General features: G+C 36.3%; 1 protein-coding gene across 3 annotated transcripts in view; it reads left to right on the forward strand.

The window, feature by feature from the left end:
* LOC138741496 (protein argonaute-1) overlaps positions 1-13,579 on the forward strand; it is a 92,486-nt gene that overhangs the window by 59,252 nt on the left and 19,655 nt on the right. For all 3 annotated transcript variants that reach the window (XM_069895686.1, XM_069895687.1, XM_069895688.1), the window contains exons 12-13: positions 2,966-3,150; positions 4,321-4,480. In XM_069895686.1, coding sequence (XP_069751787.1) covers positions 2,966-3,150; positions 4,321-4,480 — 345 coding nt within the window. The remainder of the gene's footprint in view (positions 1-2,965; positions 3,151-4,320; positions 4,481-13,579) is intronic.

Consider the following 13,579-nt stretch of genomic DNA (forward strand, 5'->3'; position numbering starts at 1 on the left):
GTTCTGACTCCGAATCCTCCCCTCGGCCTACCGCACATGCACTCCAGGGAGTCTGGTGTGCATGTGGGATAGTGGACAGAGGAGAGGGTTTGGAGTCGGCATCTGTAGCACTGCTGAGCCAAGGAGGGAGGGGAGGGGAGGCCACTAAGCCCAAGGACCCAGTCTTGCCCAGGAGGCTACTCTCCTTGATGACGCCAGGACAAGGAATTCTTCCAACCACTTGTGGTAGGAAGACAGTAGCGCAGTTTGAGAGGGAGAGTTGGAGAGAAAAGTCAATAGGGGAACTAAAGAAGAAATGGAAAGGGGAGGGGAGGGAGTTACCTGAAACAAGGACAATCATCGTTCTAATTTCATGTCAGGAGAATTTTTTTTCAACCTGTGAGGTCAGTTCGGCTCCAAAAACATTCAGATAAATGAGGATTTCTGATTTGTTTCAGATATTCTCATTTATCCTAAAATTTGTATAAATGAGGACACACATAATCGGAATTGTACTGTATTTGAGGGCATCCTGTTGTGATGTAGTATTTGAAAGGTTACAGGAAGGCCTTAATTATACTTATTTATACTAACATACAACAAAAACTTAATATATTGAAATGTTGTTATTCTTAAGGAGGCAAATGTTCCAGTAAATCAATGATCAGTTTAGCATTGTTAGTTGAATTAGTTATTGGCTTGGAAGTGGATGGAAGTCCACTGCTGTTTTCTTATGAATAGTAACATGGGATCATGTACCTGGTTCATTTAATGTTCCATCCAAAAGATTTTTGTAAAGTACCAATTTTTAATAGGCTGATATGACCATAGAAACATTTTCCAATTTTTCCTTTGTGAATGTTGGTCATGAATCTGTTTTTATCATATTTTAGACAGTGCTGTCCAGATCACCACAACTTAGACAAAAATATTTCCACATATTCTCTCTGGTTCTTTTGGTAATCATTTCAAATTCTTCTGTACTGGAAATTCTTGTATTCTTATTTAAGCTTTTCATGATTTTAGATTTCTTAACCTTCTATAATGTATGCTCTCATTCTCTCACAACCCCAGGGACTTGAGTTTATTCCAATTTTCCAGGTACTCCTGTTTCGTCCCTCATACAGAGGAGATACTGGTAGATTGATTGGCTCCCATGAATTACTCCTTAGTGTAGTTTAATGACAGAAAGAATCAAAAGGGATTTTTGTTTTATTTCACATATTCTCTCAACTTAGAAGGCAGTTATGTTGGCCCATTCTTTGCCAACTCTTAGTGCATGCATGACCATCAGTTCCATTCCCCCATTTCATTCCCTGGAATCTATTCTTTCTAACATGCCCATCATCTTTCCCTAAAATACTCCAACAACCTACTTGTGCTAGGGAAAATTTACAGTAGCCTGTTAAATTACCTGTGTGACTTTGGAATGTGGGAGGAAACTGAAGCCCCCACAGGAACCTCATGTCACAAAAAACATTCAAGCTCCACACACAGCTGACTAATAACTAACTTGCTTTTGTACTCTCTTTCTGTACTTCTTGAACAAAATCTTCTTAACTTGTCAACATTTTAAGATTTCTACTGTACTAAATCACTTATCGTTGCATCTTTTTAAATCTTTACTTGCTATTGCCTCTCCTTATTCCTACTTGTAGTAAATATAATTTGTTGCATGTGCCCATTTCATTTGTCTACCCTTGTCATTTTGAAGTCCTGTTTGTTTCATGATTTAACCATACCATCTGCAAACTTTGAAAATTGTCATTTGTCAACCTTGCATCATCAAAAAGACCAGAGGCAATCGTGTGTACAATGCCCCTCTCCCCCACATCACTACCTCTGACTGAAGAATTATAACTCTGGCTACTAATCTTGAGTTATTTTTGTTTCATGTTGCTACTGGCCTTTAAACTCCATGGGATTTATCGCCATGGACTCATGCACAGATCTCTGTTATCTTTGTCATTTCATCATATGAAGCAGAATTAGGCCATTTGGCCCATCAAATCTGCTCTGCACTTTGAATCATGGCTGGTATATTTGTTTTCTCAGCCCCATTTCTTGTTTTCCCCCTGTAACCTTTGATAACGTTACTAATCAAGAACCAATGAACTGCCACATTAAGTTTCTCTGATAACTTGGCCTCTGCGGTCATCTGTGGCAGTGAATTCCACAGATTCACTACCATCTGCGCAATTAAATGCCCCCTCATCCAAGATTCTCCCATGACTGAAACATCTTCTCTACATGCACTCTTTCTAAACTCTAGCGAGTATAGGTCTTGAGTCATTAACTCACTGACTCAACATGTAGGTTTAACCAATCTTGGTTTATCATTGATATGCTCTTGCTAACTTTCATTGACTAGCCCATATTTTTTAAATGATTAATTTTGTGCCCAAATTTTAACAAATTTAAAAAAAAAATAAATGGGGAAATGTTGGACAAGTGAAGATCTCTTAACATTGGTGCAGTTTTGAAAATGCATCATATAGCTTAAATGGCCACATTTCTCCCTGCCCCTAAGCAATACCAGTACTCATTCATGAGTCTGCAGAAAAATGTGAAGCAAGTTGATTCACCTATTATGTACAGCTCACTCTTTTCATTGGTTTGTTTATGTACTTGGTGGTCCTTCAGCAATGAGGAGACTAAATTAAAACAGTAAGTTCAGAAGAAAAAGCTAAGTATTCTGATTAAGAGTAGTTATTTTTTAGTTTTAATCTGTTTTATATCTTTTCTTGGGCCATAAATGTAAGGAGGAATTAACGTATAAATGACAAGAGCAGGGCAGTAGCAGAGTTTCCATGGCAAATCCAAAAGAGCACTTGATTATTTTTGGAAGCTCAACAGAAATGGCTTCCCATGAAGCTTGTAATTTCAGCATTTTATTTTGAGCAATCAAATCAAAATTATGTGACATTCTCATTGAAAATTGCATTGTTCTGTGTAGCACTGACATTTATGGTTTTCAACTGTACAGGAGTTTTACTGACCAGCTGCGGAAGATATCCAAGGATGCAGGGATGCCAATCCAGGGACAGCCATGTTTTTGTAAATATGCGCAAGGAGCGGACAGCGTGGAACCGATGTTCAGGCATCTAAAGAATACCTATTCGGGACTCCAGCTTGTTATAGTCATTCTACCTGGGAAAACACCTGTCTATGGTAAGAAGTGCAGTGGGTTCGTGTAATTACAAATGAAGTACTCTAGCACCACCTGGTGGCGAATACTGATATTTTTCTCTCATTCTCCTTTCCTCTTCAACTTGGACCAAGTAATTGATTTAGTTGCCTGCAATTATAATCTGCTAGCCATATTCTAAAATTGTTTGGCTACTTTTGCCTTCAAGTATAACCTGAAGGCTAAGCATAGTCATTCAGTCAATAGCTGTCAGTCAGGACAGGTTTTGGTCCTTGTAGAATGAGATGTTACCAGCAAGGAAAGCAAATGTTTTATTAAAATTGAATATGAATCTCAGGTTTAGTAAGGGGGAGATTGGATTATATTCTCTATCATGGAATTTAGCATGTCCTTTCGTATCAAGTAATTTGGTGATATTTCCCGTCAAAGCTTATACTATAAGGATGGCCATTTAGTATTTTGTAAAATGAAATTAGAAAGTACTGGAAATACTCAGCAGATCAGGTAGAGGGACAGTTAATGACCCTTCACCAGAACAGGAGAATTGAGAAATTGATTGTGTTTTAAATTGCAGAGAGGCAAAGGATGGAAAGAATATCTGCAATGAGGTACAGGATTTTTTAAATTTTTCATTTGTGTCAAAACATATACAGTAACATAAGAATAATAAAAACTACGACACAAAAAGAATACATGTAAAAAGAGGAATGAAGAATTATCAGTTGGCTAAAATGATACTGAATCAAAATTCTTTTTACAGTTAATAATCGTTATAATTGTGGAATAAAACAATAAGGTACAAGATTCTTGTGTTCCCTGCAAAGATTGATAGTGAGATCATTTCAGGAGTAGAAGAAAATTACTTAGAAAATGCTTGCAAGTTTTGTTGTATGGTACTTTTATTGAAAATTACCAAGTTTCACCTAATATCTGCTGATGTTACAATTCTTTGAATTCTCATGTGACATCCTGGAAGATCTTTGATGATAATTGTTTCAATCAAAAGTGTGATCTTTAATAAAATCTAGGAATTTTAACTTTCAAATCATACCATTGGGTAATTTTAATTTAGAATATTCTCAATGAACAAGAACATTTACAAAATGAAGTCACCTGTCTTAATAATGTTTTTATTTTTCCACCCCTCTCTTTCCCCCCCCCCCCACCCACCCAAACACTCCTGCCCTATTTAGCTGAGGTGAAGCGAGTCGGTGATACTCTTCTTGGGATGGCCACACAATGTGTTCAGGTAAAAAATGTTGTGAGAACTTCTCCTCAGACGCTTTCTAACCTCTGCCTGAAAATCAATGTGAAATTGGGTGGAATCAACAACATTCTCGTGCCTCATCAACGGTAAGACTTGTATTTCATGTAGTTGAATGGAAATTGGTCTCGTTGGTATTAGTGTTAATAGGTTTGGTATAAAGACTGCTAGAAATTATTCCCTTTGACAAAAACTTTCTAAAACTCCGAAATCACAGACTGCTAAGCAGAAAGTGATGGGTGTTTTGCCTGTTAAGTAATTTGTCTAATTTTGGTGCGATTTTCTGTTAACCTCCCTTTGTTTAAGGTTACACTTGCGTAGAAAACCTGCCAATTGTTCTAGCTATTGTTTTCCTTATTCTCTGGAGATTCTATAGGGCAATACGCAGGATGAAAGTGGCATATGGAAATTCTGCTTACATAATCGCTTGTGAAATCAAATGTTTTTTCCCCAAACTGAAGCAAGATAGGAAACTACAGCCTGACAATGATATTAGTAGCACATTTCATTCACAATATTTGACATTTGGAAATTCACGAAATGGCAGATTTTCTTTAGCTTTTAATAGTCATCATATATTTATATATCTAGCTGATTAAAACCAGGTCATAACTGCCGTTGCTCTTTCATCCTCTATTTACGAGTTGTGTGGAATTGGAAAGGTTTCTTTAATTCATTCGGAAGGGAGATGAGGACAACCGATGAATGCTCGTTGGAGCTAGAATTAAGTACATTCTTAATATCCAGTTTAACCAAAACTCCTAATGAGATACCTCATCTAATTAATAAAGTTTTTTGGAAAGATTTTTAAAATTCATTGTTTTACCTTTCACCAAAATTAGTTTATTGTCAAACACAAGTTATATTTTATGATTTTACAAATTTAACTGATTAGAACATTTTTGAAATAATTAAAATAACCAAGGTCATGTCTTCAGCTTAATAGCCTGATCCAAAGATCCAAGTGACTTAGAATGCAAAGAGGTATCTTGGAAGCAAACACAATCAATTTATTTTCAATCAATATATCAAGTTAAATAGAATGCTGCTCTTGTCAGCTATATGCAATTAATTATGATTAAGAATTGTTTTTTCTAGTTATCAAACAAACACAAAAAGGAATCATTCCAGCTTGTAGCCATTGTAGCCTTCTTGCAATATTATCCCTTATGAAATCGTAAAGGAATGTTTCTCTGTAATCATAAAACAAAATACTGTATTTCAGAATCATTCTCATAAAACTTAGTCCAGTCAAATAAGAACTTTCATTTTGTCAGCAATAATAGGAAAGCATGTGTTGTGGTATTAGATATATTTGAAAAGCAGACTTGAACACTTGAAATAGAGCTACAAAAATAGGACCTTGGCCCAACTTGTCCATATCCTCGAAACTGTGTACCTGAGCTAGTACCATGTGCCTGCATTTGTCTCATCTTTCACTAAACCTTCATATCCGTGTACCTGTCTGAAAATGGTGCCCTTGAGATCTTTTCTAACTCTTCCCCCCACCACTCCCCCCTCATCTTAAGTATATGCTCTCTATGTTTAGATTCCCCAGTCTTGGGAAAAGACTGTGACCACTTTATCGATGTCCCTCATGATTTTTTAAAAATCAATGAGGCCATCCCTCCCCCCTCAGCTTTTTACACTCCAGAGAGTAAAGTCCCAGTCTATCCAGACATTCCTCTTAATTCAAGAATATGTCTTTTTGACATCCTTGCCAGTTCATTGACATCTTTCCTCTAGCTGGCCAGCAAAACCTTGACAGAAAATTTGAAGTGTGGACTCACCAATGTCTCATACAATTGTAACATAATGTTCTTGTTCTCAGTGCTCTGGCTGATGAAGGCAAGTGTGCCAAATGCTTTCTTCACCACCCTTTCTCCTTGTGATACTACCTTAATTGTTAATTACATGTACCTTTACATGTACCTTTTGGTCTCTCAGTTCTCCAACAATCTCAAGGGCCTAACTATTTGTAGTTATTTGTAGTTCTGCCATTCATTCCCCCACCTTTCCCAGTTCATTCAATGGTTTTCAAACTTTTTCTTTCCACTCACATCCCACCTTAAGTAATCTCTAATGCCATAGCTGCTATGTGATTACAGAGATGAAGGGATTATTTAAAGTGGGTTGTGAGTGGGAAGGGGAGGTTGACAACCACTGCTCCAGACCCCATTGTTACTGAAATATCTTGTTGAGAAAAATTGTCATTGGCCCATTTCCTTTGGAGTTCTGAAACTGCACATAATGAGTCAATTAAAACCACTGTTTTAATCATACCTAATTGACTTGTTATGTGAAGTTTCAGATAACCTTCTTCACTGTCCACAATACAATTAGTTTTGATATCATCTGCAAATTTAGTCACCATGCTAATTATGTCAATATACATGATAACAGAGGACCCAGCATCATTCAGCGTATCACATGACACATACCTTTAATCTGAATGAGAACTCTCCACTACCACCTTCTGACTCCTCCCATCAAGCCAACTTACCCTGAATCCGATGCGATATGACCTTTTGGATTAGCCTCCCATGCGAGATCTTGCCAAAGCCTTGCTAAATTCCTTGAAAAAATTTACCACCCTGCTGTCATCAATTTCTTTGGTCACCTCTTCAAAAGAAACTCATGGACATGATTTCCCACACACATAATCAAGCTGACGATTCCTAATTAGTCCTTGCAATTCAAGTGCATGTCAATCCCATCTATCAGAATCCCCTCCACTGACTTGCCTGCTATTTAATTTAATTGTCAATTTATCATTCCTTGGCTTGATTCTGCAATTTAAAAAAAAAATTATTTATTAATCATGATAAATCATACAGTAAAGGTACAAACAAATAAAACATAATACATACATGATATTTTTACCCCTTACAACCCCCCTACCCTAACCCACCTACTCCTCCCAACCCCACTCTAAACTGCCCCAAAAGAAAAGGAAGGAAAGAAAGAGGAGGAGATCAGAGAACGTAACACTTTTTAATTATTAGCCATGGTTCGGCACACCATCAATGTGTTCGAAAAAGATTAATAATTCAACCCTATATATTCCAAATATGGGCTCCAGGTTTTAACAAAAAAAGAATAATTATTACATAAATTGTATGTTATCTTTTCCAATGGAATACAAGATCTAATTTTCAAATGCCATCACTGAATACTCAAATTAGCCTAATTTTTCCAAGTAATTGCCAAACATTTTCTAGCCACAGCTAGATCCAATCTCAAAAAAGCAATTTGAAATGTATTTAATTTTAACCCCAATTTCTTAATATAACCCAATAAAAATAGCTTCTAAAAGTTCCTTAAATTTCCCCCAAAAAGGTTTCACTGTCTCACATAACCAAGTAGAATGTTAAAAATAACTTCCTTATGACATCTGAAACATAAATCAGAAAAGATAAACATATTTCCTTAATTTCTCCGAAGTTAAGTATAAATGATGAAGAAAGTTATAATGAACCAATTTATATCTTACATTTACAATTTTAGTCATACTGTTCTCACATGAGTTCATCCAATCATCCTGAGATAGATATGAAAATATCTTTTTCCCATTTTAATTTAGATTTATAAACATCAGGCTTAAGCATTTTATTCTACAATAAAGCATACATCTCAGATATAAATCCTTTCTTACCACCGTCAGTAAGTAAAATTTCAAATTTAGAATGTCTAGGTAGCCATAACATACGCCCAAAATTATCCAACAATAATGCCTTAACTTGGCAGTAAGAAAAAAGAATATTCGGAGAAATTTCTTATTTCTCTTTCATTCTTTGAAACGAAATAAAATATCCTGCTTCATAACAATCTTCTACCAGTTTAATTCCTTTCTGTTCCCACAACTTCTGCAACCTTTCTTAAATAAAGAGCCACTGCCAGGCTTCTGGTATGTCATTAAAGTTCAAATTTATTGTCAGTACATACATGGCATCATTTAACAACCCTGAGATTCTTTTTTCTGTGGGCCAGGTCAAATTTTTACTTGTAGTGTAAACTGTACTCAAGAAAAAGATGCATAAAATTATCTGATAGATGTTTTCGATGTAAAAAAGAAATGGGAACAACAATTCATGCAATCTGGACATGTGAGAAAGTAGAAAAAAATTGGGAAGATCTAAACCAAATATTAAATAAAATTACAGAAAACAATATACCAAAGAATCCAGAGATCTTCCTCCTAAGTAACATAAAAAACAAAGAATTTGGAATTGATTTGGAGGATGCACAAAAAAGATTTGTTAAGATAGCTCTAGCCGTAGCAAAAAAATGTATTATGTCAACCTGGAAATCGGAAGATAATTTGAAAATACAACAATGGTATATAGAAATGAATAAATGTGTTCCATTAGAAAAAATAACATATAGTTTAAGAAATAATATTGAAATATTTGAACAAATAGGGAGCCTTACATGAAACACAATAGCGAAAACCTACCGGGGACATTCACTACCTAAATTAACGAAAGGAGAAGGAAATGAAAAGAATTGACTCAGTGGAATTTCTTGTTTATTTTTATTGAATGACAACATTGTTTGACTGGTTTAATGTATCCTAGATTTTGTACTTTAAATGGACGGGAGGGTGGGATGGGAGGAGGGAGGGGGTGGAGAAAATGGCACTATATATTTGAAAAGGAAAAGTATGTATCATGGTTAATGTGGTTTATGGTGTGAAAAATAAAAAAAAATTTAAAAAAAGATGCATAAATTGAGGAGAAAAATATAAATATAGAAAGAAATGTAAACAAACTGTGCAAATACAGAAAATATACTCAGTAATAAATAATCCTTATTGAGTTTCTGATTTAAGTGTTGTTCAGAACTCTGGTAGTGGGGGTGGGGTGTGGTAGGGGAGCAACTTTTCCTGACCTGGTGGTATGTCTTGTGGCACCTATACCTCTTTCCTGATGGCAGCAGCAAAAACAGAGCATGTCCTGAGTGATATGGATCCTTGGAGATTGCTGCTGCTCTCTGACTACAGTGTAGACTTTCTCAATAATAGGGATATACATTGTGCATGGCTCTGATAACAAGAGTATTCCTGCCAGAGCCCCTGAATTTCTTCAACACTTCCCACAAAGTTTTTTTTAAAATCTGGCAAGTGATGTAATAATTGGGAGTCAACGCTGTTAGTGGTAACTATGAGGGGATAAAAGTGATTGAGAAATTTGTTTTCTTATCCTTTCAACCTCCAGTTATTTTAAATGCTTCCATCTTTTTCTGTACCATTGTAGACATGCTTTCAACCTTTGCACAATAAAGGTAACCAATGTTAGCCTAAATCCACTAATCTCCAAAAGAGCAAACTCTAATTTTGAGTGCATGTTGGTCTTGGCGTACAGGTGCATTATTTTCTGAACTTTTGTCCAATTGTGATTGTTTCTCATCTCTCTCACTGAAATATCTTTGATTTGTTTTTAGCTTTTCTATATACTTTTGACAATAGAATGATCACAGAAGTCAAATTGGCTGGAGAGGGAACTGGGAAACCAGAACAATTTTCAGCAAGGGTTGAATGATGGAGCAGTTATACGATGCCCTCCATAATGTTTGGGACAAGGACATTTTTTCCCTTTATTTACCCCTGTGCTCCACAGTTTTACTTATAATTAAACAATTCACGTAATTAAAGTTCACATTCAAAATTTTATTCAAGATTATTTATATACATTTTGGTTTGACCATGCAGAAATTACACTTTTTATACATCGTCCCCTCATTTCAGGGCATCATAGTGGTTTGGACATTTGGTTTCAGAGGTGTTTGTGAGTACTCAGGTGTTTAATTGCTTCATTGGTGCAAGTATAAGGGAGCTAGGCTTGTTTTGAGGCTTTTGATCATCTTTGAATCGAATATATTGTCATGAACAAGTCATAAAATTTGGTGTTTTATTTATATATAAAATTTAAATAGTAGTGCACGAAAAGTAAGGCAATGCTTTCGGTTCATTGATCATCCAGGAATCTGATGCAGCGGGGAAGAAGCTGTCCCTGTGCTGCTGAGTGCTCGTCTTTAGGCTCCTGTACTTCCTTCTTGATGGCAGCAGATTGGTGGGGATCTTTGAGGATAGAGGCTGCTTTTTTAAGACACCGCCTCATGTAGATGTCTCGATGGAGCGAAGTCGGGTGCCTTTGATATTGCAGGCCGAGTTAACAACCCTCTGGAGTTTATGCTTGTCCTGAGAGTTGGCACCTCCATACCAGGCAGTGATGCAGCCAGCCAGAATGCTCTCCAGGGTACACCTGTAGAAGTTTTCAAGAGTCTTCGGTGACATAGCAAATTTCTTCAGACACCTCACAAAGTAGAACCACTGGGGGATCTGTAGTTCCCATTTTTCTACAGGAGGACCATGGTTTTGCCAGTGAAAGTAAAAGAAACCAATTATGAGGCTGAAAAAGCAAGAAAAAACAGTAAAACACATCACCCAAACCCAAGGAAAATCAAAATCAATAGTTTGGAACATCAGAGAGAAGAAAGAGCATACTGGTGAACTCAGTAATTGCAAAAGGACTGGTATTCCAAGGAATACTGCCCATGACAGAAATATTCTCATAATGAAGAAAAATCCCCAAACGTATGTCCCAACAGGTCCAAAAGATTCTTCATGAGGCAGATGTGTATGTGTCAATGAATGCTGTTCTCAGAAGACTTTATGAACAGAAATACAGAGGCTACACTCCAAGACACCAAGCCACTGAAAGGATGGCCAGATTACAGTTTACCAAGAAGTGTTTAAAAGAACCTGCAGAATTCTGGAAAAGGGTTTTGTGGACAAATGAGACCAAGATGAACCTTAATCTGAGTGATGGCAAGAGCAAAGTGTGGAGGCATAAAGGAACTGCCCAAGTTCCAAAGCATGCCACTTTGCCATGGTTTGTATCTTGCAGTGTAGCCTCTGTATTTCTGTTCAAGAAGTCTTCTGAATGAAGACATTGGTCTTTGATATATCCACACCTGGCTCCTGAAGAATGTTTCTGATCTGACAGACAAACGTTTGGGAATTTTTCTTCATTATGATGAGAATACTTCTGTCATCAGTAGTGATGATCTTCCTTGGGATACCAGTTCCTTTGCGATTACTGAGCTCACCAGTGCGCTCTTTCTTCTTTACGGTGTTCAAAACGGTTGATTTTGGTAATCCTAATGTTTGGGTGATGTCACTACTGTTCCTTGTTTTTCAGCCTCATAATGTCTTCTTTGACTTTAATTAGCACAACTCTGGTCCTCCTTTAGAAAAATGGCAACTACAGACTCCAAAGGTGATCAAAAGCTTTGAAGCAAGCCGAGCTCTCTTATACCTGAATAAATGAAGCGATTAAACATACCTGAGTACTCACAAATTCCTGAGAAGCCAAATGGTGCCCTGAAATGAGGAGACAATGTATAAAAAAATACTGTAATTTCTACATGGTCAAACCAAAATATATACAAATAATTTTGAATAAAATATGGAATGTGCACTTTAATTACATGTGAATTGCTTGATTATAAATAAAAAAAACTGTGGAGCACAGGAACAAATAAAGGAAAAAAGTGTCTTTGTCCCAAACATTATGGAGGACACTGTATGTCAGAAATACAGGCAGTCCCCTAGTTAAAAACATCCAATTAACCAACAACTTGTACTCTCAAGCCGACAAACAAGCCAGAAATATAATAGAAATAGAATACCATCAACTTCCAGTTCAAGAATGGTAGAGTTACATCGCGAGAGAGTAGTGTACCACATAACGCAAGCGTGGGAATAGTTTCGAAATTGAAAAGTACACATTCGAATATTGCACCTGTACAGTACTGTATACTCTTATTTCATCTGGTAAACAAGCGAATCATGAACCAACAGTTTGGTGACTCTTTACTGCCTCCTTGGGTTAAAGGCAGTTAGAAATCAACAGATTCTTTGCTTTTTCAATATTTTATTGGTTTCATCAAATAAATGTTACATAGGTGCATGACAATAAAATAAAAATGGTATTGAAACTTATGCTAGATTGAAAAGATGTTTTTAAAAACGCACTATACTAATTATCGATTCCCTCTCTTCGGAGGCCACTGGCATAACACAAACTGTCGACGACTGATAATAAAAAAGGTAAACAATGGGGTCAAAAACCAGAAGATAATTAAAATTTTGAAAATAATTAAGAACCCCATTAAGAAACAAAGTTAAGATTAATTTCAGTAGTAGAGCATCTAATTTTTTCAGAAGTCAAAACATGCCATCATATTAGATAACCATTGAGTGTGAGGGGCAGCATCTTTCCATCTCATTAATATAGCTTTTCTAGCGATAAGGGAGGCAAGGGCAACTACATGGGATTGTGAATCAGTCAATGTCAGACCCATTCGTCCACTTATTCCAAAGAGAGCAAGAAAAGGATTTGGAGTCAAAGTAATATTAAGAACTAAAGAGAAGGTACAAAATGCCCCTTCCCAAAAATTGGAAAGTGAAGGACATAACCAGAACCTTCAGTTATACATTTAGAAGAGAGATTAGAGTAAAATTTAGCCAATTGGACTTTGGAATAGTGGGCCTGGTGTACTACCTTAAATTGTAATAATTTGAGAGGATGAATGCACTCGTTTCAAAATCGAATTCCATGTAGTTTCAGAAAATATCTGTTGAAATTCCTGTTCCCATAGTTCCCTGGGCAGAATTTAAAAAAAACTATCCCTAGAATTTAGAAGTAATTCATAAAGGCCATCTCCAGCTGGTGGGTGTGTAATTAGGTTTGAAATTATAAATCATCCAGGTCTTCAGGAAGCTTCAAAATTAAAGAATTCAAAAAGATCCTAACCTGTAAATAATGAAAAAAGTGATGTCTAGGTATTATAAATTTGGTGATAATTGTTAAAAAGAAACAAGATTTTGGTCAGTAAAAATCTCTAAAAAGGATTGGAGACATAAATTTGACCGATGATGGTACTGATATCTTGAACTGAAGGTAAAAAGAAAGAATGACCAAAAATAGGACTCTTTGCAGCTGATTCCACCTCCCTTTTCAGCAGAATCAAACCCTGACTCTCCAGCACCAGGTCCATCCTCTCCAACAGTAGCCATCTCTCCATCTTCTTCTTATGCATCATCCAATTATGTACTGTATTATTATATTAAAGATGTTGTAGTGTATTTGGAAGTGTTTCTTAAGTTTTACATGCATAGAAAG

The sequence above is a fragment of the Narcine bancroftii genome, chromosome 8 (assembly GCF_036971445.1).
Source record: "Narcine bancroftii isolate sNarBan1 chromosome 8, sNarBan1.hap1, whole genome shotgun sequence".
NCBI lineage: Eukaryota > Metazoa > Chordata > Chondrichthyes > Torpediniformes > Narcinidae > Narcine > Narcine bancroftii.